The sequence below is a fragment of the Thamnophis elegans genome, chromosome 3 (genome assembly GCF_009769535.1).
Source record: "Thamnophis elegans isolate rThaEle1 chromosome 3, rThaEle1.pri, whole genome shotgun sequence".
In the NCBI taxonomy this organism is placed as follows: domain Eukaryota; kingdom Metazoa; phylum Chordata; class Lepidosauria; order Squamata; family Colubridae; genus Thamnophis; species Thamnophis elegans.
Window position 1 is genome coordinate 104,845,257 of NC_045543.1, and position 21,703 is coordinate 104,866,959.

Consider the following 21,703-nt stretch of genomic DNA (forward strand, 5'->3'; position numbering starts at 1 on the left):
TGATTTATAGGATTTGAATTGGAATGGAGAAAAATGGTTTTGTGCATGAGTGTGTGTGTGTGTGTGTGTGTGTGTGTGTGTGTGTGTTTGAGTGAGCGAGGGTTCCGGTAAGGGAACTGTGCCTATTTAGAAAAGAAGGTAAATTGGCCCCAGATCCAGGCAGACTCTGGTGGGAGGCCCATCGTTCTCCTGATCAAAGCAGAACTTCTAGGCTCTTTTCATGTTTCCCCCTCCCCCAATACACACACACACAGCAACAGCAGCAGCATTTCTTCCTCCAACCCCCAACAGCTGCAGAGACGCTTGGGTTTTGCTTCCCCAGTGCTGAGGTCAGGCTGAACTAGCTGCTGCCAGAGTCACCGTGGATGACTCGGCTTAACTGTTTAAAAAAGCCTCTAAAAAGCGTCTTCTACAGGAGGAAGCAGGAGAACGACGTGCCTCACCTACGTCAGGATTTTTTCGGCTTTTAACCCTTGCTTAACTCTGCTCGAGTGATCATAAAACACCTAAAGTCAGACTCGATGGTGCACGTTGTTCTCCTGCGGTGACTCTGGCAGCAACTAGCTCAGCCTGACCTCAGCTCTTGCCTTTTTCCTTTTACATTTTTCTTTTCTTTTCATGATGACAATGGTGAGGCTCTGCCTCCCCTGCCTCCCCTGACTGCACGTCCCTGCCAGTTGCTCTCCCGGGTTCGGGCACAGCAGCCAGCTGGTCTTCCCGTGCATTGGGGTGCCAGAAAACAGACGAGGAGCCGCCTGGGGTGCAAGCGCAGACTAGGGAAATGACCTCGTTTCTCGCTGAGCAGAGCAGAGCTGCAGTCGGGGCTTCCCTCCCTCCCTGCCCGAGTGGGCTTCTTGCGTGGCCCTCGCCCTCCAGCCCATGGCTCATCAGCAGTCCGAAGGGCTGGGCCAGCTTGGGCACTGCAGAAAAGCAGTGGCAGCCAAAAGGGGAAGGGCAGGAACAGCCTGAAGCCACCCCCACACCAGCTAGAGGGGGTGCTGTGACAGCCGCCCGGGACAAGGGGACGGCGGTGGCCAGGACGGGCAAGGGCTGCCCACCCTCCCCACCCAAGCGGGTTTCTTGCACGGCTCTAGCCGGCAGCTCGCATGGGGATCCGCGGTCCAGAGCGCTGCCGCTTCCAGCGGGTTATATTCTGCCAGGCCCTCGGCGGCGTCTTTAGGCGGGGATCTCGCCTGCCCGCCAGCAGCTCCTCCAGCGTCCCGTCTGGAAGCAGCAGCACAACGGTCACCTTTACGAGGGGTGAAGGGGTGGCGGTGGCGAGAACAGGGGAGCGCCACCCCTTCCCCCCTTCCCAACAGCAGCTGTTGCGCTTCCGCTTCCATTAGCAACGTGGTTATTAAGTGAATCGCTGCTGTTTTTAAATTAGTAATACGGTTGTTAAGTGAATCATTGCAGTTTTTAAATTAGTAACATGATTATTAAGTGAATCACTAGTTCTTAAATTAGTAACACAGTTGTTAAGTGAATTGCTGCAGTTTTTAAATTAGTAATGCAGTTGTTAAGTGAATTACTGCAGTTTTTAAATTAGGATCACGGTTGTTAAATTAATGGCTGCAGTTTTTAAATTAGTAACACGGTTGTTAAGTGAATCACTAGTTCTTAAATTAGTAACACGGTTGTTAACTGAATTGCTGCAGTTTTTAAATTAGTAATGCTGTTGTTAAGTGAATCATTGAAGTTTTTAAATTAGTAACATGGTTATTAAGTGAATCACTAGTTCTTAAATTACTAACACGGTTGTTAAGTGAATTGGTGCAGTTTTTAAATTAGTAATGTGGTTGTTAAGTGAATCACTGCACTTTTAAAGTAGAAACATGGTTGTTAAGTGAATCATTGCAGTTTTTAAATTAGTAACACGCTTGTTAAGTGAATCACTAATTTATAAATTAGTAACACGGTTGTTAAGTGAATCACTAGTTTTTAAATTAGTAACATGGCTGTTAAGTGAATCACTGCAGTTTTTAAATTATTAACATGGTTGTTAAGTGAATTGCTGCAGTTTTCAAATTAGTAACATGGCTGTTAAGTGAATCGCGGCAGTTTCTAAATTAGTAACATGGTTGTTAAGTGAATCAGAGTTGGAAGAGACCTTGGAGGTCATCTAGTCCAATCCCTCCCCCCCCCGCAAGCCGGAGAGCCTACAGTGTAGGCGGGGCCAGGGCTGCAGCGAACAGGAAGGGAAGCGAATGCCAGCCAGCATCCCTGCCTTCTTCCTCCGAGAGCCGCTTCTTTGCCAGCCTCTCAGCTGATCGGTGCTAGGCAGCCCCCGTGACACGCGGACCCTTTGCTGCCGCACGGGGCGAGCGCTGCCGGGGAGAGATCCGGGGGAGAGGAGGGAAAAGGCGTCCCGAGCAGAAGTTTCCCTTCTCCGCCCCCTCCCGCTGACTTCTCCCCAGCAGCGCTCGTCTCCAGCCGCAGCAACCCTGGCGGCCCCCAGGGAGACTGTAAGGGGCGCAGCGCTCTCCCAACCGCCGAGGAAGGCAGAGGAGCCGGCCCTGGGCTGTTGGGAGAAGCGCCCTAACCCTCCCTTCCCTTTGGCAGCGGCCTGGCAGAACGGGGAGATTTCTGACATTTTGCAGCTGGAACCAGCCAAGCGCCCTGCGCACATCGGCCGCCTGGGAGCCCCGAGGCTCACCACCACCATCTCCGGAAGCACCAACGGCCTCCCGGAGAAGCTGGACGTGGCTTCAGGGAATCCCCCGGAGGCTGCAGAGAGCAAGAAACGCCCCCAAAGGGCCACCTGCAAGTTCGGACATGATCTCTCTCTGACTTCCAGAGGGCATCTAGGAGGGCGGGGAGGCCATTTCTGCCCCCCCAAGGCTTCAGGAAAGTATTTGGGGAGAGGACGTCCATGCGTTTTATCTGTGTGTGTGTGTGTGTGTGTGTGTGTGTGTGTGTCACATGCGCATGCGCAGTTGGGTAGGGAATTGAGTGGACACGTGGGGAACCAATGGGAATTCTCCCTTCTGCAGCGTCATCGGTCTCCGGGCAGAGTTTTCCTTGATTTCACCAATCAGAAATCAGAGTTCAGAAAGGAGGGAAGGGGGATATTTCCAGTCACATTTAAAGACATTAAAAAACACTGCGCTGCACTTTGAAACTTGTGCGCGGTGTTTCTTTGTTACCTGCGCGGCCGCTCACGCGCACAGCTTAGAGGGAACACTGACCATTGCTTCCTACTGTAATTAGTATAATTGTTTCTAGATATACTAGTTCTATTATATTTAGATGTTAATACTATCCATTCAGCCAAAGGTGCTGCATTTCTATATCCCTAAGAAAATTAACACCGATTGTTGACTTCCAGTATTTAATATTTGACAATTGGAAAGCTTGATGATATAGTTCCAGATTCCAAAACCAGCCATCAACAGGCACATAGAGATAAACAACTTCTACATGATATTTAAAAGAGACAATGAAAAAGCTAAAAGACCACATCATCCCCTTCCCAGCAATCACTACCCAGATTCTGGATGGAATCGTTATAATGTGTCCTTTTCATCAGATGGTTGCAAAGGGCTCAAACAATCCTTCCCTATTCTTGCCTTTCATGGCACATCAAAGCAGTGAAAGATGAAAGAGCAATTATCCCTTTTAACCTGGACACAATATAGCAAAATTTAGAAAAAGTGTCCTTGAAGTAAAAGCAGTAAGACATCAACTAAATAACTGAATAATTTAATATCCCAGTGCAATTGCTAAACTAACAAAAATAATATACTGTATATTGCATGTAACTGAAAGCTGGAGATTATTAATTACCAAGGTTGGTTTTAATCTGTATTCAGGAGGAATTGTATCATCACGTTCACCGGGTTTCTTTTCTTTCCTTTCTACGGCCTTTGGCTAAAGGAGGAGGAAAAACAATTTATCAATATAAAATATGATTCTTCGGAAATCTAAATAGATAATCTAAAGTCAGTGGGATTTAAAAGTGCCTAAATAATCATAAAAGTATCTAAATCAATCATACCAATGAATGATGATCCATATACACATAAGTATTTCATGACTATTCAACATAGAGTATTTAATTAAATAGCACTTTAGTCTCCTGCAGTTGCAACCTAATCTTACTACTTTTTATTCCCAAGTACCTCTTGATGTATTTAATTGTACTTACTCTAAATTTAGGAGTACAACTCTTTTACCAACAAGGTAGATTATTTGTATATTTGTTGATTGATTCGATTTTTTTACAAAAAATCTTGCCTTTATTACTTTATAAATAAGTCAAGGCAGTGATACATAATATTCTTTTTCCTCCCATTTTCCCCACAGCAACAAATCTGTGAGCTGAGTTATGCTGGGAGTGAATGCTTGGCCCAATATCACCTACTTGGCTTTCTTGACTAAAACAGGACCAGCACTCTTAATCTTGTGTTTTCTACTCTGGTGTTTTAATCACTAGACCAAAATGACTCTATTTTGGGCTCGTTTCCCAAAATGTTTGTAGCATAGATATACCTCTTCAACTTCAACGATGGAACTAGTATCTTCTTCAGGTTCAGGTTCTGGCATACCAAGTGTATCCACAAGAGCATCCAGGGCACTATCACTAATTGTCACCTAAATTGTAAAACCAAAGTGCAATTATTAAAAGAAACAATACAGGCAATTCTTTGTATCTTCACACGTCCTGGAATTATTGGACATAATGCTGTATTGACACTTCAGATTTTTCAGCCATTGTTTTATAGCATAATTAAGATTAAGATTTAGTTTATTTATATGCCGCCCTTCTCCGGGAGGGACTCAGGGCGGCGAACAACTCAAAGGGGGAAAAGGGGAACATAAAACACAATACACGTAATTAAAATAAGCAAGAATCATACAACCATACAAGTCGAGAGGGGAGGGGAACTCATCAACCCCAGGCCTGCCGGCACAGCCAGGTTTTGACAGCTTTCCAGAAGGCCTGGAGAGAGGTGAGGGTCCGAATCTCCATGGGGAGTTTGTTCCAAAGGGCCAGAGCTGCCACAGAGAAGGCCCTCCCCCGGGTAGTAGCCAGGTGACATTGGCTGGTGGACGGAACCCGGAGGAGGCCGACCAGGTGTGATCTAACGTGTCTTTGGGAGGTAATTGGCAGCAGGCGGTCTCTCAAGTACTCAGGTCCAATACCATGAAGGGCTAATCTAGACCTGATAGCTAAAACATTTGAATGCAGGATGGTAAATTTTCCATGACAGGGCAATAGTCTGTCTTTTTATATTTAATTCTGAATTTCAAGTAATCGATACTAATGCAGGTTCATCAACCATAATAATAATAAATCAATTTTTAAACTTGGTTGAAGATGTAGTTGTGGCATAATATTCTGAGCTCAGGAAAGTAGAGTGGTCTATATAAGAGACAATTATGAGAAGTCTCAGGAAAATTAATCCCAGTTTAATTCAATAAAAAAGGAGGAAAATCCATAAATTGAGTAATTTTCTAGATAAAGTGTCAAACATGTTCTCTCCAGCATAAGTGCTATGCTTAGTATTTTTCAAACTATAAGACGCATAGGAGTACAAGATGCACCAAGATTTTGAAGAATAATTTTTTTAGAAAAGATTTTTGCCCTCCCCGGTCCTCGATAGCACTCTGCAGGCCACCCAAACCCAGTGCACATCCTGGTTTTTTGTGAAAAACTTGGCATGCAGAGAGTTTGAGAGGTCTGCAAAGTTCTCCTGGGGGCTGGAGAGGGCAAAAATGAGCAAAAAAACAGGACATTCAGAGAGTTTAGGAGCATGCTCCTGGGGGCTGGGGAGGACAACAACGAGCAAAAAACAGCCCCATTTTTGTGAAAAACGGACCCATTTTCACTCATTTTTGCCGTCCCCAGTCCCCAAGAGCACTTTGCAGGCCTCCCAAACCCTCTGCACATCCATTTTTGCAAAACTGGGATGCGCAGGGCAGGGTTTTGGGAGGCCAAAAATGCTGTATTCAGTGTTTAAGATGAACCCAGATTTTCACCCTGTTTTTTGGGGGGGGGAAGGTACATCTTATACTCCGAAAAATACAGTAGATAGTGATTAATGTCATCCTAATATGTTTTTATAAATTGTTTGTGATAATGTACACCAATACAAATTTGGAATAATTATATTATAATTATATACAACATGTAATACACGTAGAAAGGAATTATAGAAGTCATGCCTAATAAAACACAATAGCCAAAGTGGAAACAACTGATCCTTTTGGCAGACAATGAAATCACATCCTGATTTCACATCTGAAATTCAAGCATAGATGTGTTTGAAATCTTGCAGCAACTAAAGGAAATATATTTTATTTGTTCATTATCTGTATTTTCAAATAAGAACTCAACCGCCTTTAAATATCAGCTATTTATCTCAAACTTTTCAAAGGTTCATAATAAGCTGTGGATTACTGACATTTTCTCATTAAAGGCCTTCTGGTGGAAGGCTAAGATAAAACACAATAAGATCTTCATTTTAAAAGAATTTTGGAAAATGCTGAGTCAGAAAAGCAGCAAAGATGAAAATATTTTCTTCAGTTAGAAAGGCTCATTCAAAGAATGAAGTTTAAATCTAGTTCAATTAATATGATTCAATACAAATTCTCACTATACAATTTGAACAATAGGAATAATAAGGATTGAAAAAGAAAGCTCAGAAAGTTTTTGTTACCTAACTTCTGTAGCAGCCTTCCAAAATCCTTGGTCATAATAATTTTGTGCATCTATTTTTGAGTATTAGAGCATTAAATATGGTAACGTATCTATTTACCTCTTCCAGTTTTGGTTTCTTCTCTTTGGGAGGAGCCGAACTGCTGACCGATGTTGTAGAATGGGCTTGTAAAAGCTCATCTTTTGCTGCAGGCTTATAGCACAAAAATATAAATATATAATAAATAAATATAAACACAAAATGTATTGGCATAAATTATAAAAGTAATGCATTAAATCAGCATTAATGTATTTATGAGTGTATCAATGTTTTAAAAGCAATGTATTAAATTAAATGTATTGCTATTGCTAAAGCAATGTATTAAAACTTACTTTCTACATGAATATTTCAAGCTTGGCAATATTCCTTTAAAAGACAGCAAAACCAGTACCTCTTTTGGCCTGACTTCCTTTTCTCCAGCAGATGGTACAATAGTGCAAGTGAAATCAGATGACAGAGCATCTGCAAGGTCATCGTCTGTCATTGTTGGCTAAATGAAAACATAAACTGGGTTAGACTTATATTAGTTGCCCAATAGCTCTTTACAGGTTATGAGCACCATATAGTTTAATGCAAATACTTCATAGCCAAACTAGCCAATTTCTAATCTGGAAATACCCATCATTCTCTATTAGTAGAACCAGTAACTTCAAAATTGAAGCAAAAGGGGGGAAAAAAGAGATGATTTGCAATCTAGTTTTGCAATGGCCTGCTTTTCTAGCAGTTCTTGGCCATTCAATGATTGCATTCCCACATAATATCAAGAGTGTTTTTTAATGGCATGATTCAAATAAAATACAGAGAGATTCCTCGACTTAAGACCATTTGTTTAACAACAATTCACAATGATTTTGGAAAAAGTGATTTATAACCTGCATTCACACTTATGACTATTGCATCACCCCTATAGTCACATTATCACAATTCAGGCACTTGGCAACCACCTTACAACAATGACTTGTTGCAGCATCCTGCATTCATATAATCGTAATTTGCAATCCCCCTCCCCCAATTTCCATCCATTGTGGAAAGTCGCCCTTTAAGAAGTTGGATTTGCTTAACAGCCACATGATATACTAAAGAACCATGATTATTCACTTAATGACTACCATAAAATTGTCATGAAATCGGATCCAACTTGACTTATGGCCACAATGACTTATGATGGAAATTCTGGTCCCAGTTGTGATTGTAAATCAAGAGTTACCTACATTAATCCAAAATGGAAGTCAGGCAATGGCAAAACCAAACCACCATTATAATTGATACAATAACTGAATTCAGCAACTATGATTATAGAGTTGAAGAGAAAACTGACCATTAAAACACCAGAGAAGGATTTTTTTCCCTGTACAGATACCTGATTCTTCCAAAATTATTCTGAAAAGATAGCTATTGTTTGAATATAAACTGGGAATCTATCTTTTTTTCACAATTACTATTTATTTGTTTTTTTAAAAATCATTTCTGACAGAATTTTAACAGAGAAAATGTTATTGTCTCCCCTTATAGTCTATTAGAAAATTTTGCCTTGATTGATTTTTCTTCTGTGATTAGTCACCAACATGAAACTATACATCCTAATTTAGCAAAAGACGTTGAAATATAATTACAGAATTAAAAGGGATTCGGAATTTTATTCAATGACTGTGCCCCATATATTTTATATGAGAAATGAAAAGCCATACCTTATAGTCTGAATCCACAATTCTTGTTCCACACAAAGTACAAAACTTTTCTACATAACATTCTGTATCGAATCCTAGAGATTACTTATTGAATTCAACAAAAATTATACTATCAAAAATAATACTAACTACTATTGTTTGATTCTCAAACAAACTGTTTAAACCTTCACATTTCTAGTGGTTTGAGTTAGTCACTTGAATAAGACCATGACTATTCATATATAGTAAATTGTTTGCATGCCAAGAAATCAGTTTTCTCTCTGATTAAATTTTAGATTCAATTTTCAGATGTTTTGGAGAAGGTGGGAACATAAAGTTAGCACCTAACTGCAACATCCTAAAACAGAAGCATCTTTTCTCAGGATCACCCAAAACGTTTAAGATGTTGCAATTACTGTGCACTCCCAACCACCAATTAGAGATTAAATCCAAACCACTGCATGGTTTTATTGCCTAAATGTATTTATTTTATTTGTGTTTGAAACAAGTATGGATAACTTTTTATTTACAGATCAGTAATAATTTTCTATCTTCATATTTTGTACTGAACAAATTAACCATACCTGTGATTCTCCTACTGCAACCGATGGAGAAGTTATTTTACCATCACCTTTACTCTGAAAAAGAAAAGTATGTTTGTGATAATATTTTAACCAGTTTGCCTTAGAGAAAATGGTTGGAATATAACTCTGAATAGTTTATACCTCCAATAATTTCCTGTATTCTGGAGGAATTGTGCTCTCCCGTTTGCCCAATTCTTCTATGTTTAAGGACAACATTGGGTCCTACATAAAACGAAAAGTTACATTTTATTCTTGAGCTCAACAATTAATTCATACTTACATAAAATATATTTCCATAAGATTCCAATTTATTAAGAAAAATATAATTTTAAGTTCATTTTAATGCTAGTTATCCATGCAAAATAGTAATCCCTAATATTTGGTAAAAATGACTGCTTACAGGGACGTGCAGTCACTAGAGGCAAGGGAGGCGGGGCCTCACCAGTCTCCTCAGGGAAAGAAAAGGATTTTAAATAATTTTCTTAAAATAAATTAAGCCAGGGTAGTTGCTACCAGATTTCAAGTCACAGTGGCTTGGTGTCTGCTCTCAGTATTAACTAGGAGGAGGCCAGAGAACTAGGGGCCTCTTTTGCATAAGGAATTTTTCACCTTTTAAGAGTTAAGCAAGGGTTAACAAGCAAAGAATTCCTTATGCAAATGAGGCACGTATTCTCTCGCCTCCTGTAGAGGGCATTTTTAGAGGCTTTTTAGAGTTCTCTGGGAGCAACTAGCTCAGTCTGACAGAGCTCTGGCTTTTCAAGAGGGGAGGGCAGGGCAGGGCAGGGAGAAGCAGAGTTGAAATCGTCTCTGAAACAGCTGGAAAAGGTGCGTGTGGGGAGGGGGGAGGAATTCAAAAAGTTTGATCGGAAGGCAGCAGGGGAAGCGGGGGTATGGCAGAGGAGCTGCTTTCAAGCCTTTGGAAAATATATCCAGTCCAACTTCTGTGTTTGTGTTTGAGAGTGAGTGAATGAGAGAGGGATCGAAGTTCTCTGTGTGCGTGTGTCTGTTTGAGAGAGGGGGAGGGAGGGAGAGAGGGAGGAAGGAGGGGGAGGGAGAAGAAAAAGAATGGGAAAACTTATTTTGCAAAGGGGAAAAATGCTGTTGTTTTAAATCGGAACTGAGCATGCCTGGCTGTGGAATTCTGGGAGTTGAAGTCCACAAGTCTAAAAAGTGCCTCACCAGGGCTAAAGCTGACCGCACGTCACTGACTGCTTATGATGGGAAAAATCAATACAAGCTGATGTCTATATCTGTAAATGTCTTTTCTGTTCTCTTATTCTATCACTGTTGTACAGAACAAATTCCATTTTACCTCAATTATCTAACAATCGAGAACAGCAGTTCACATTAACTGCAGTTAACAAATTAGATAATATTTTACCTAATATTTAAAACATGCTGGGTTTTAAAATAATATACCATCTGGTAGGTGGTGATAATTATCAGTATAATTTAATGATTAGGATTAATTATTGGAAATGAAAATAAACTCACTACACCTTGAAGAAAAAAAATCCCTTGCTTAGAGTGCAGAAAATGATTATTATTCTTTCTCTATACTTTGAGATCCAACTATTAGCTTCTTCTTATCTGACTATGTGAATAATAAAAAAACATTAACCTGCCCAGTTATATATTAATGATGGTTATATTAATTCTTGGTAGAGTTTGTAAGTAGCCAACCTTCTTTCTCCTGCATTTTTATTACAAAGAGAGGGAAGAAAGTCCATAGGTACAGACATATTTTCAAACATTATTGTCTGAAGCAGTTCTTCCTTTTTACTGTTCTATAACTTTATTCCTCCCAGAAACTGAGCAAGAAGCCTAGATTATCATTCAACCTCCCTGTTTTCTAATATGTAAAATGCAATGCTATCTCTAATCTAGACCAGATTACCATTCTATGATGAACGTAAAATGAAAACATGAATAATGGAACTATTTAAGAAAGGAAACAGACTAGATGCAAGCTGTTTCTAATGTTTCAGAACATGTTGCAAATGAGTCAGAAATATATACAGAGATTCTCAAATGGGCTGTCTTTTGAAAATCTGTGCATAGCTTAAATCATTGTGCGATAAATACACCTATCATGTTAAGTAAATGTGTTTATGAGGAACAATTCTACATTCTGAAAATTCAGGTCAGTCACTTCACTTAGACCTATTCCCATGGAAGCAAGTTCTCTTAAATTCATTTGCACTTAACATCTGAAGTGAAATAAAATAATCACAATATGCAGATAAGCAACAGAAGATAAAAAATGAAGGGGGAATCCCTCCCATAATTGAAATAGGGGAAAAAAACACCATAGTGCAACTAATCCATATTTCTATATGGTTTAAAAACTTGAAAAATGCATAATAGAGGTACATACACTAATGTTCAAGGATTCACATGAGGAAATGAAACATTATTTTATTTGCATCTACATTTACAAAATGTAATTATAAAAATGCAGATTTCGTGCATAAGGTTCTTATAGAAAAAAATCCATACCGAAACTTCTGGTCCAGTATATGTCGGAGCAGGTGGTTCATTTTCTTCAGGACTTCCAAGTGTATTTATTAAATCATCTAAGGCAGTATCTAAATCAGACTAGGAAAACATTTTTTCAATAATATATAGCACTGGCATGGAGTAGTTGATTACTAGTGTGTTTTTTGGGCAATACATTTATTATTTATTTAGTAAATATATATACAGCTCAAAACTATTATAATCAAACATTTAAAAAATCAATACAGTAAAATCTAACTTATTATTTAGATTGTAAAATGTTTCATGAAATATTAATATCCAAAGTTATAGTTTATGTAACCCGGGAGATATTTTACCATTGGAGAAACAAATTTGATCAATACTATATGACAGAGACTTGCTAAAAGAAGAAAGAAATAACTCAGCTGTTAGAAATCCAGATATCTAGGTAATTAGCAGAATGTAGGAAATAGGATTTGAAAATGCAGATAAATGCTAGATGGCTTGGAAAATAAGGCAGTTGGGTCACAAGATGAGATAAGGAGCTTTTTAGTATAGAAAAATGATAAACTTTTCAGAAAATCAGAATTAAAGGAGGGGGAAAAGTCACCCAGAAGAGGTAAGAGAAAGAAACAAATGTTGAATTTGAAAAGATATAAAAGGTGTGGTGTTATGAGTACAAGAAGACAGAGGTCTAGAGAGAAAGCTAATACAGGATTATGATTCTTCTTGACATCAGTAATCTTGACTCAGAGAGACCACACCTAGAAGAAATGGCTAGGAAAAAGAAAAGGAAGTGGATAATTTAGTAAAGCACCTGAGGAGTAAAAAGGATTTGAGGAGAGATTTATAGACAAACAGAAACATTACTCAAATGCAAGCAAGCAAAAAGGCAGAGATTTAAAGTGAGGAAAAAGTTATCCATAAGTCAGGCAGCTTAAAAAGACAAAAGGAGGAACAAAGCCTTCCAGTCAGGGCAGTAAGAGAAAGATTATGTGTGCCACATACACACTTGATTATTCAAGTGTTGCATGTAGCACATATACAAGTGTACATTTGTATATGTAGTACACTATATCTCCATATATTATTTTCTCAGAAGTCAGCATAGTAATGATGGGGAATTAAAAAATAAATAAAGCTGACTGTGGATATACAAAAAAGAATATCAAGATTATCCATGCTGGCTAGCTACTTTTAAAATTGTGCTTGATTAGAAGAAAAATGCTGCAGTAGAATACACGGTGAATAAACCTTTGTTTACCTTTTCTGCTGGTTTACTGTCTGCAGTAACTGGGGCAGGAGTTGCCCGTTTGTCTTCTTTAGTCTGAAAATAAGAATGTATTTCTGAGAGCTAATAAATAATTTCACATACACATACTACTAACCACCACTAAACTCACCTCTGCAGTTGTAGCAGTCAAAGCAGCAGCTGTAACTGTTCCAGCTGTGCCAACAGCTACCTTGGAAGCCAATGGTTTGTTGTCAGTGTTAGCCTAAGGTGGAAAAGAGTAAGATCAGCCAACACGAAGTACCACTAATATTTAGAACAGCCCAAATTCTAAGCAGAAATTGTCATTCAAGCATGATTTTACACTGGCCATAAATAAAAAGCATATCATGAAATCATTTATCCTAAGCATAATTCAGAATTATTGTAAAAATGTACCTTGCACATACAGGTGGTCCTTGACTTACAACAGTTCATTTAGTGACCGTTCAAAGTTACAACGGCATTGAAAAAAGAGATGCAAGACTGTTTTTCACACTTACTTACAGCCGTCCCTGAGGTCATGTGATCAAAATTTGGACACTTGGCAACTGGTTCACATTATTATGACAGTTGCAGTGTCCTGAGGTTCATCTGATCACCTTTTGCAACCTTCTGTCAAGCAAAGTCAATGTGGAAGCCAGATCCACTTAACAACTGTGTCACTAAAATTAACAACTGCAGTGATTTGCTTAACAATTCACCTAACAATTAACAATTGGGACAAGAAAGGTCATAAAATGGGGCAAAATTTACTGAACAAATGTTTCACTTAGCAGCAAAAATTTTGGGATCAGTTGTGGTTATATTTTAATTTCTAATTCAGTGTTTCTCAACCTTGGCAACTTGAAGATGTCCGGACTTCAACTCCCAGAATTCCCCAGCCAGCGAATGCAGACATCTTCAAGTTGCCAAGGTTGAGAAACACTGTTCTAATTAGTATTTTATTGTTTATGAGATACAATAACACTAGAACACTGCCTAACAAAAGAATCAACAGTGTAATTCTAGCTGTGGAAATAAAAATATGAAAGGGGAAAAAAAATTATTGGCCATGCACAATCCTGTTCTAGACAGTGGTACATTAAATCTGAAGTGTTTAGGAAAATAACATTTTCAATAATAAATAATTCAATAAACTCATAGTACGAATATGATCTAACCCAATTTAATACACTAACTACTGCCTTACTAAGTACTTTTATATTAACCAATGCTTACTAAATGGAAACTGTTCTTAATCTACAGTAAAGCTTTTTAAAGTAAATTTTTCAACAACCAGATTGAGTTACTGCAAAGTGCATGCCCTCAGCTATTATGCAGGATCAAAGAGTGGCTTGTGTGTCCTGCTAGTGAGATTTGGCCAATTTTGTGATACAATAAGGCGACCAACTATGAGGTTTCACCTAAATAAGTCTAAATTACTTGAAATTGTCTTACTGCTCTGCAGACAAGAACAAAGAGAACAAGAACAAATACAACAAGAACAAAAAGAAATCCCACAACCATAAGTTTATATAGAACAGGTTGTAATTACACATCTGGAATTTATTCTTACCTGTTTTAAGAATTCAGAAAAAGTGAAAGTTATTTACCAAAGTGATTTATGTAGAAATACATTTCCCCTCATTTGTCCTCCTTAGTCTTTGGGATTCCTTCTCTACCAGTTTTACTCATTATGCTGCTCTCCAGATTAACAAAATTCAATACCCAGAATTCTAACCTAGCATGGCCTATGGTTAGGAATCCCAGTAATTTCTGGAGTGTGTCCAGAAATGCTACTTGAATATTTTCATTAGAAAAATCACCTTACCTTTCCTTCTTCAGTTGTTGCCAACTGTGTTGACTTGGCATTTTGAGCAGCGGCTTCTTTTCCCAAACTTGGTTGCTTAGGCTCCTTCCCTAAAGAATCTTTGCTTGAACATTTTGCCTGCACAAATGTATATTTTAAACCTTTATGCATGTGTTTATACTAATTTACATTTAAACTAATATTTATCATAATATGTAAATCAATTACCCCTCCAGGATCTCTCTGCTTCCCTTCAACTGGAGCGACAGGTTGGGATTCATCTGCCTGTAACACACACAGAAATATGAAAATTTAATCAAACCTCTTTTATATTGATTTTTATTCTAGAACAGAATACTTTGCATGATGAACAAAATAACCAAATAATATTATTACTTTTCCTACACAGTATAAATTTCAACATTGTACAGACATAAATCTTCTAATGTAATTACATTATCATTGTTATATATTCAAGGCCTGATTATTAAAATATAAATCCCACCACTAAGACACAGTTATTCAAAGGGAGGGTAGTAGTTTATATTCTAACTTTCCACTAGTATCAGATTTCTCTAAAGATAACAAGTACTTAAAAGCTGAACCATCAAATGCATTAAATTAATATAAGCCCATTCATTCTATATACTTTAATATAGTTTAAAATAATGTTCATACAAGCTTTAATTCAAAACTGCAATCATTTAATCTGCTATTCAGTTCTTTGTTAAGAGCTTAGCTCTCTGCATGGTATACTTAAGGCCTAAGAAAAGATTTTTTTAAATGATATAGGATAACTATATTTATGCAGCAAAAATCCATATTGATAAATAGCAACAAAGAAATTTTAATCATTTGCTATGTGTTAGAGCAGGGGTGTCAAACTCAAGGCCAGTGGGCTGGATTTGACCTGTGAACTTTAAAATTACTTTGTGAATGCTCTGGTGAAGATATGTACACCTGGAGAGAACAATCAAGTCTGCAAATGCACGTTAAAACTCTCTTGAAAATCATCTAGCTGGCTTTCATGCCTAAGGCTGGACTAGAACTCAGACTCCTGGTTTCTAGTCTGATGCCTTAACCATTACATCAAATTAGGTCTCAGTTTCAAAAAACTGAATTTACAACACTCTGTTTATCAATACAATTAAAGGACTGCAGCTGTTCCAATCAAAATGGAAGAAAAGGAAATGTGGGCTGGTATCTGAATTTTTTTGAGTTCAGACAGAAGCTGTGCAGTCCCACAAATCCCAATATGCATTTGACTTGATGGAACATATTTGCTATCTCTTTCATTCAAAAACATATGGGCCCCCAGAGCTATCACACAAGCTTAGAAAAAGGCGCAGCTTCTTTGAGGAGCTGAAACAGTGACTGCCAGGATGCTCCCACTGGCTTTTCTAATGCTAATCCTAACTGGTTCTTGTGTTGTTGAGAAAATATCTTTGATATGAATAAGAGAAGGTTAAGCGAACAAAATAAAACCATGTAAACCTATGGGAACAAATAAAAGGAAAAAAAGTATATTGCATGTATTTAATCTACTCCACTCACAATAGAATATCTTATGCCACCATACTTTTGGTGGCATTTTGGACTTGGACAATCTAGAACTATGCCAACTAAGGTCTGACCTGTGTCTGCTACAACGTCCTACTTGTAAATGACTATTTCAGCTTCAACCGAAATAATACACGGGTAAACAATAGATACAAACTCAAGGTAAACTTCTCCAAACTCGATTGCAGAAAATATGACTTCAGCAACAGTGTGGTCAATGCCTGGAATGCTCTACCTGACTCCGTTGTTACAACCTCAAACCCCCACAATTTCAACCTTAAACTGTCTACCGTGGACCTCACCCCATTCCTAAGAGGTCTGTAAGGGGGCATGCATAAGCGCACCCATTTCCTCTGCTCATGTCCATGTTTATACTTATACCTATTATCTTGTACATATTTGACAAAATAAATAAAATATTTAATGCACATTCAGAATAAAGGCTTTTCATCCTACCTTTTTATCCTGTAGTACTTTTTCAGGTTCTGCCTTTGGTTTTGGTGTTGCCTACAATATGAATAAAAAGAATAAAAAATAATTACTTAATTTATATTTTTCAGTGGCTACTGCAGGAAGATTTTCTGCAAGCTTTGTATAACTTAAAGTCTCTGGAGCTTTTGTGAGAAAGCTATACCTAAGAAGCCCCAAAACTATTTCTATGGATATTTAAAATAACACAGACTTATAAAATTTATTTATTTAAAACATTTGTATAACCATCCATCTTAAGCAAATTCTGGATGGCTAACAACCAAGAATAAAACAATATACACATAACAATATGTACATATACATTATAAATATATATATAACATACACAAAATAAAAGCCAAAAACAGTAAAACTCTGCATGGTACAAAAACAACTTTAGATGGTGCATAGGCAAAATTGTTTACCATCTGTGACAAGAGCAGAATGAAGAAAATGAAATCTAAATGTATTAGTTAACAAACAATGAAATGTTAGGGTGGTATTTGTGAAAATAATTTAAATCATGGCTTAGAGGAAAAAATAGAAAATTCAAATCAGAAAGTGGGATTTAGAGCAAATTAAAATTACTTTTACATCATCTTGAATATTAAGCACATATATAAATATCTATATTAGCAATATATAAATTGCATACTTCAAACTCTACATAATACTATACTTTCAATTAACTAAGCTCTTTATAATTTGAATAAAAGCTTTTCTCCAATGCATCAACAAATTTTAATACTGTACAATTATTTTCAAACACAAGCAGAAAAGCAGAAACCTCTAGCTTTCTTCTCTTTTAGACAAGAAGAAATTCGCCAAAGCAAAGCTATATCATTCTCTAGGACATACGGTAAGTATTAATCACAATAGACTAAATGGTAAGAAATACTATTAGACTGCTTTTCTACGATACGTTTTCAAAGTGTGCTGTGCCATCAGAAGAAACTGCAATGTGATCATACGAAAGGAAGGCAGACATAAACTAGAATGTATTAGTTTAGAACTAATGAATGAGCACATGCTAGCAATGTGGCTGCTGTTATTATCAAGCATAAACACACACAACCCAGGGTCTGTATCACCTTCTTCCTGTTTCTTTTTCTTTTCTGGGAGTCCACTCCACGTGTCTGCTGTTGGCTTGAGGAAGCCTAGTATTGGGAGTACAAACTCAGGATCTTGGAAAGAAATTGCTCAAGATATAATAAGGAAACTTCTTACTAATCTTATCTTTCTATCCTCACGAAATGGTGAACACATTTATATTGATGAAATTATGGAGAGGTGCTAGCAAAATATATCTGTTGATTGATACAAAAATAACTAGGCTTCTTATTTCTTATTCTTATTTTGTTGAAGTATGTAGTGAAGTTTTTTTAAAAAATTATGCGTATATTTTTATTCCTATGTGTCATTCAGCCAAACATTATGGTTCTTCCCAAGCTGGACAAAGATCATATTATTTATTCCAGTTATTGACTAGGGCCATGAAGCACTTTGAAACTGAAAGAATAAAGATGTTTTAAAATAGATGTGGTGGAAACTGTACCATTTGTTTTAACTCCTTAATCTAAAAATATTGTTTCCCATAAAAAATAATAATACTGTAACTGCTTTAAGGAATTTGACCAATGGTACATGAAGGCTACTGATGCTCTGAAGCACATTTCCCCCTTTAAATCCACAGCACTGCAGAGTCAATCTATAGATTTGCTGCCTTGACAAATGTGGATGCTAAGATAAGTATTTGGATTTATCAACTTGTTCCAACTACTGATTTTTTTTCAATTAATGTACTCCAAGTTAAACCTTATTGTATATTATTTCTGATGGTACAACCTGTCCTTTTCAAATATACTATATATAAATGTCAAGTTTGTCCTTTAAAAAAGTTTTAGCTTCCCTTTTCTGGATAATTAGAAATTCTAAAAAAAAGTGGACAGAAAAGGGGAGACAGAGGATAAAATTCTTTCATTCTGTTCTTAATTTCATTCCAGAAATATTAACTCTGTGTCTTATCTGCTCACTCTATAACTTGGAATAAATAAGACTTGATCCTTCTGAGTTTTGGAAATAATCCATGTATGGACTACAGATTAAGTAGATGAGGTGATTTTTCTGTTTTCTGAGTACAAAGATTCCTAAGAAAAAACCTTTCAACTGAAAACAAAATGTATTTATTCCCTAAATTGATATACAAAAGTTCTAGATAATGTAGTATGCTACAGTTTACAGTATAAAGTAAACATAATTAATATACTTAAATCATTTTATTCTATGAGATGTAACATCTTCGCTGGGTTAATGAATGGACTTGCCACTTGACATCTTGGCCCATTTTGGAAATGGATATTTGCCAATCCTGACATAAAAGAGAGTGTAGGGCCATTGCCGAAAATGCAGAATGACAGCATCTTCAATTAAAGAAGTACAGGGATTATCAGTGAAATAGTTGAGTGTGCACAGCACCACTGACTATGCATGTACACACAGACAGTATGCCCAAGGTTGAAACAGGTGCATGAGCTTGCATTATAGCACACCAGCTGAAATTAATGTTCTTTCCCACAGGTTTGAGACTCTCCTTATGGAGGATAAAATATAAATCAACATGGATTAGAACTATTTCACAAAAACTCCAACATCTTGGCCTCTTCAAGAAGGAACTCCCTATGAGTGTACACTTAGTTCAGTTAAACAACATATTAAACATCAGGAAATCCAACAGCAGCTGTCTTTCTCTACCCAGGAACATTTTCTTGAACAATCAGATCTCCCTTCAATAACCAGTGAGATAGTTACAGTATATCATATAACAGTCTTTAAATTTAAGAGGGCGTTAATTCTAGCCCATTGTAACACTCTCCCCATATCAGTTCTGATGAGCTGTTTTAATGTTTAATTTTTATTTTGTAATCCTAATAAAATATTGAATTGAATTGACAATATGGGAAAAGTTTTAAATTTTTTTTACTTTTTTTTTACTTTACAGCATGTGTCTGTGATAACAGAAAACTATAAGAAAGTACAACATTCAGCACAGCAGACCGATAATAAATGTACCAAGGTATAAGAGAGTAGATATAGAGGTAGTAACATCTTGACTTTAAAAAATGAAAGGTTAAAAGATTTTTGTTTTAAATGGAAAATTATTTGGATACACGTCATTTTATTTCCACGCTCAAATAAAACCAAAATCTCAGCCTTCTAATCGTATTAAACTACTTCTGTATGGCTTTTATATGAGCTCATTGTGTCCTCACTATTCAAAACAAAGGATGAAATAAACTGCTGAATCATATCCCAAACACTGCATAGCTTTGCATTATAAATGTTGCTTATAAGTATGCTGGTTTCCCAAAAAGCCAAAAGAACTTGTTACCAAGATATTGAGGTTCATTGAATAGTTCGATTTCCTCATGATTCTATTGGTTCAATTCTGGGAGATGTTTATTTTCTTCGGTTTCTTTCTTGGTTATTTCCCTTGAATTTAGACTGTGGTTCAATGAACATTTACTAGAGAAAATGCAGTCAGCTCAGTTGAACTCATTTATAAATTACTGTGCAGAGAACTGCATTAACAGGTCACATTTAATGTGCTTGCTTTATTTAATATTTAGTATTGCATAATTTGAGCTGTGGAAAGCTAGTTGATAGATTGTTCTTTCATTAGCAGGATTTTTTTTCATACTTATTTGGCCATTTCTAAGTTTAGCTGGAACGATCACTTTACTTTTTAACAAAACTCTACCTCTATCATGCAAACATGAAAGCTATCTTATCCTAGATCTGGATGATTACAATTCCCCAAAGCCCCAGCCATAATGACAATAGTGGTGGATGATAGAAATAATAGTTCATCAACATCTGAAGGTTCTTTCACAGCTTCATATCAAATCTATGTTACAGCAGATAAAATAAATCTAAGTCAATCCAAAACATTGTTTTTAACATCCAAGTGTCATGTGCAGAAGTGGATCCTGCCGATTCGCCCCAAATCGGACGAACCGGTAGTGGTGGCGGGAGGCTCCACCCACCCATCTGGACGCTTCTACGCATGCATTCGAGCACATGTGTTTGAGCGTACACATGTGCACCAGTAGTAAAATAAATTGAAATTCACCACTAGTCATGTGTATAATAACTGTATTTATTTGAGAGGGGAGAATTCTTTGCTTTAGTTGAGATGAGTAAACATAATTATCCTATTTCTTTTTTGCCCTTGATACAAGTAATGCAATAGTCTCAATACCATTCTAGATTCAAGCAATCTTAAAATTTAGGAGTATGCAAAACAAAGTTCATTGTAGCAGCCCTGGGTGACAAGGAATAATTTAGGTTACCTGTAATTTGGATCGGAGTTCAGGTTTGAAAATAGACAGTCATAAAATAATTATTTCCAATGCTGTTTAAGGCTGATAGAAGCAGAATTCCACAATAACCCTAGGAATAAGATTGCTAAATACATCTAACAGCGTGAGTGTATCTTGCAGAATTATTCTTTGAGAAATGCCATGTTACAGAGGTTTTTGTTGTTGGTTGTGCCACCTCTTTCTGAAATTTTGCAGCCATCATACTATTTTAGTCCTGATTATTTTCTTGGGAAATAATATAGTACAATAATTTTCCAGGCTCTTATATTGCCACATAAATATATTTCATCCCCATCATATAACATGCCACTATTGGGCAACTCTTCCAGATTACACATTCCAGTTATGGTTGTTTGTTTACTAGACAGTCACATGACTTTCCTTGGATACAGACCTATTAAGATGATGCAATTTGTTGAATTGTAGTGCTTACTTGGAATTTTGCAGGTGCCAGTTACAGCATCCTTATTTTTATATGATTATATGGCATAATTAACTGTGGTTTGGGAAACATAAACTCAGAATGCCACTTGGCACAGAGGACAACCATACACAATGGTGGATAAGGCCAAATGCAAATAAGCTAACCCTCAAAAAATTGAGTCAAACATGAAAAATATGTCACCTGCAGATTAGCTGACCCTTGAAATTTTAAGAACAATGACTGGTGGGAAATGGCAAACTGTTACATCACCATCTATAAAACAACATAAGTTTAAGTCTCTGGCAGGTTTTTAAAAATCTGAGCTTTGGTTTGTAGATAAGCCATTTGACAGTTCGATTCTTACCAGTTCAAGC

At 37.1% G+C, this 21,703-nt stretch overlaps 1 protein-coding gene across 8 annotated transcripts in view; it reads right to left on the reverse strand.

Moving 5' to 3' along the window:
• The window catches only part of CAST (calpastatin), an 81,549-nt gene that overhangs the window by 20,168 nt on the left and 39,678 nt on the right, over positions 1-21,703 (reverse strand). For 6 of the 8 annotated variants that reach the window (XM_032214356.1, XM_032214355.1, XM_032214351.1 and 3 more), the window contains 13 exons: positions 17,618-17,683; positions 16,512-16,562; positions 14,724-14,780; positions 14,517-14,633; positions 12,837-12,929; positions 12,698-12,760; positions 11,452-11,550; positions 9,094-9,174; positions 8,953-9,006; positions 7,093-7,191; positions 6,762-6,854; positions 4,492-4,593; positions 3,787-3,870 (listed from right to left, as the gene is read on the reverse strand). In XM_032214356.1, coding sequence (XP_032070247.1) covers positions 3,787-3,870; positions 4,492-4,593; positions 6,762-6,854; positions 7,093-7,191; positions 8,953-9,006; positions 9,094-9,174; positions 11,452-11,550; positions 12,698-12,760; positions 12,837-12,929; positions 14,517-14,633; positions 14,724-14,780; positions 16,512-16,562; positions 17,618-17,683 — 1,059 coding nt within the window. The remainder of the gene's footprint in view (positions 1-3,786; positions 3,871-4,491; positions 4,594-6,761; positions 6,855-7,092; positions 7,192-8,952; positions 9,007-9,093; positions 9,175-11,451; positions 11,551-12,697; positions 12,761-12,836; positions 12,930-14,516; positions 14,634-14,723; positions 14,781-16,511; positions 16,563-17,617; positions 17,684-21,703) is intronic. The other 2 variants (XM_032214354.1, XM_032214358.1) reach the window with 1 other exon arrangement.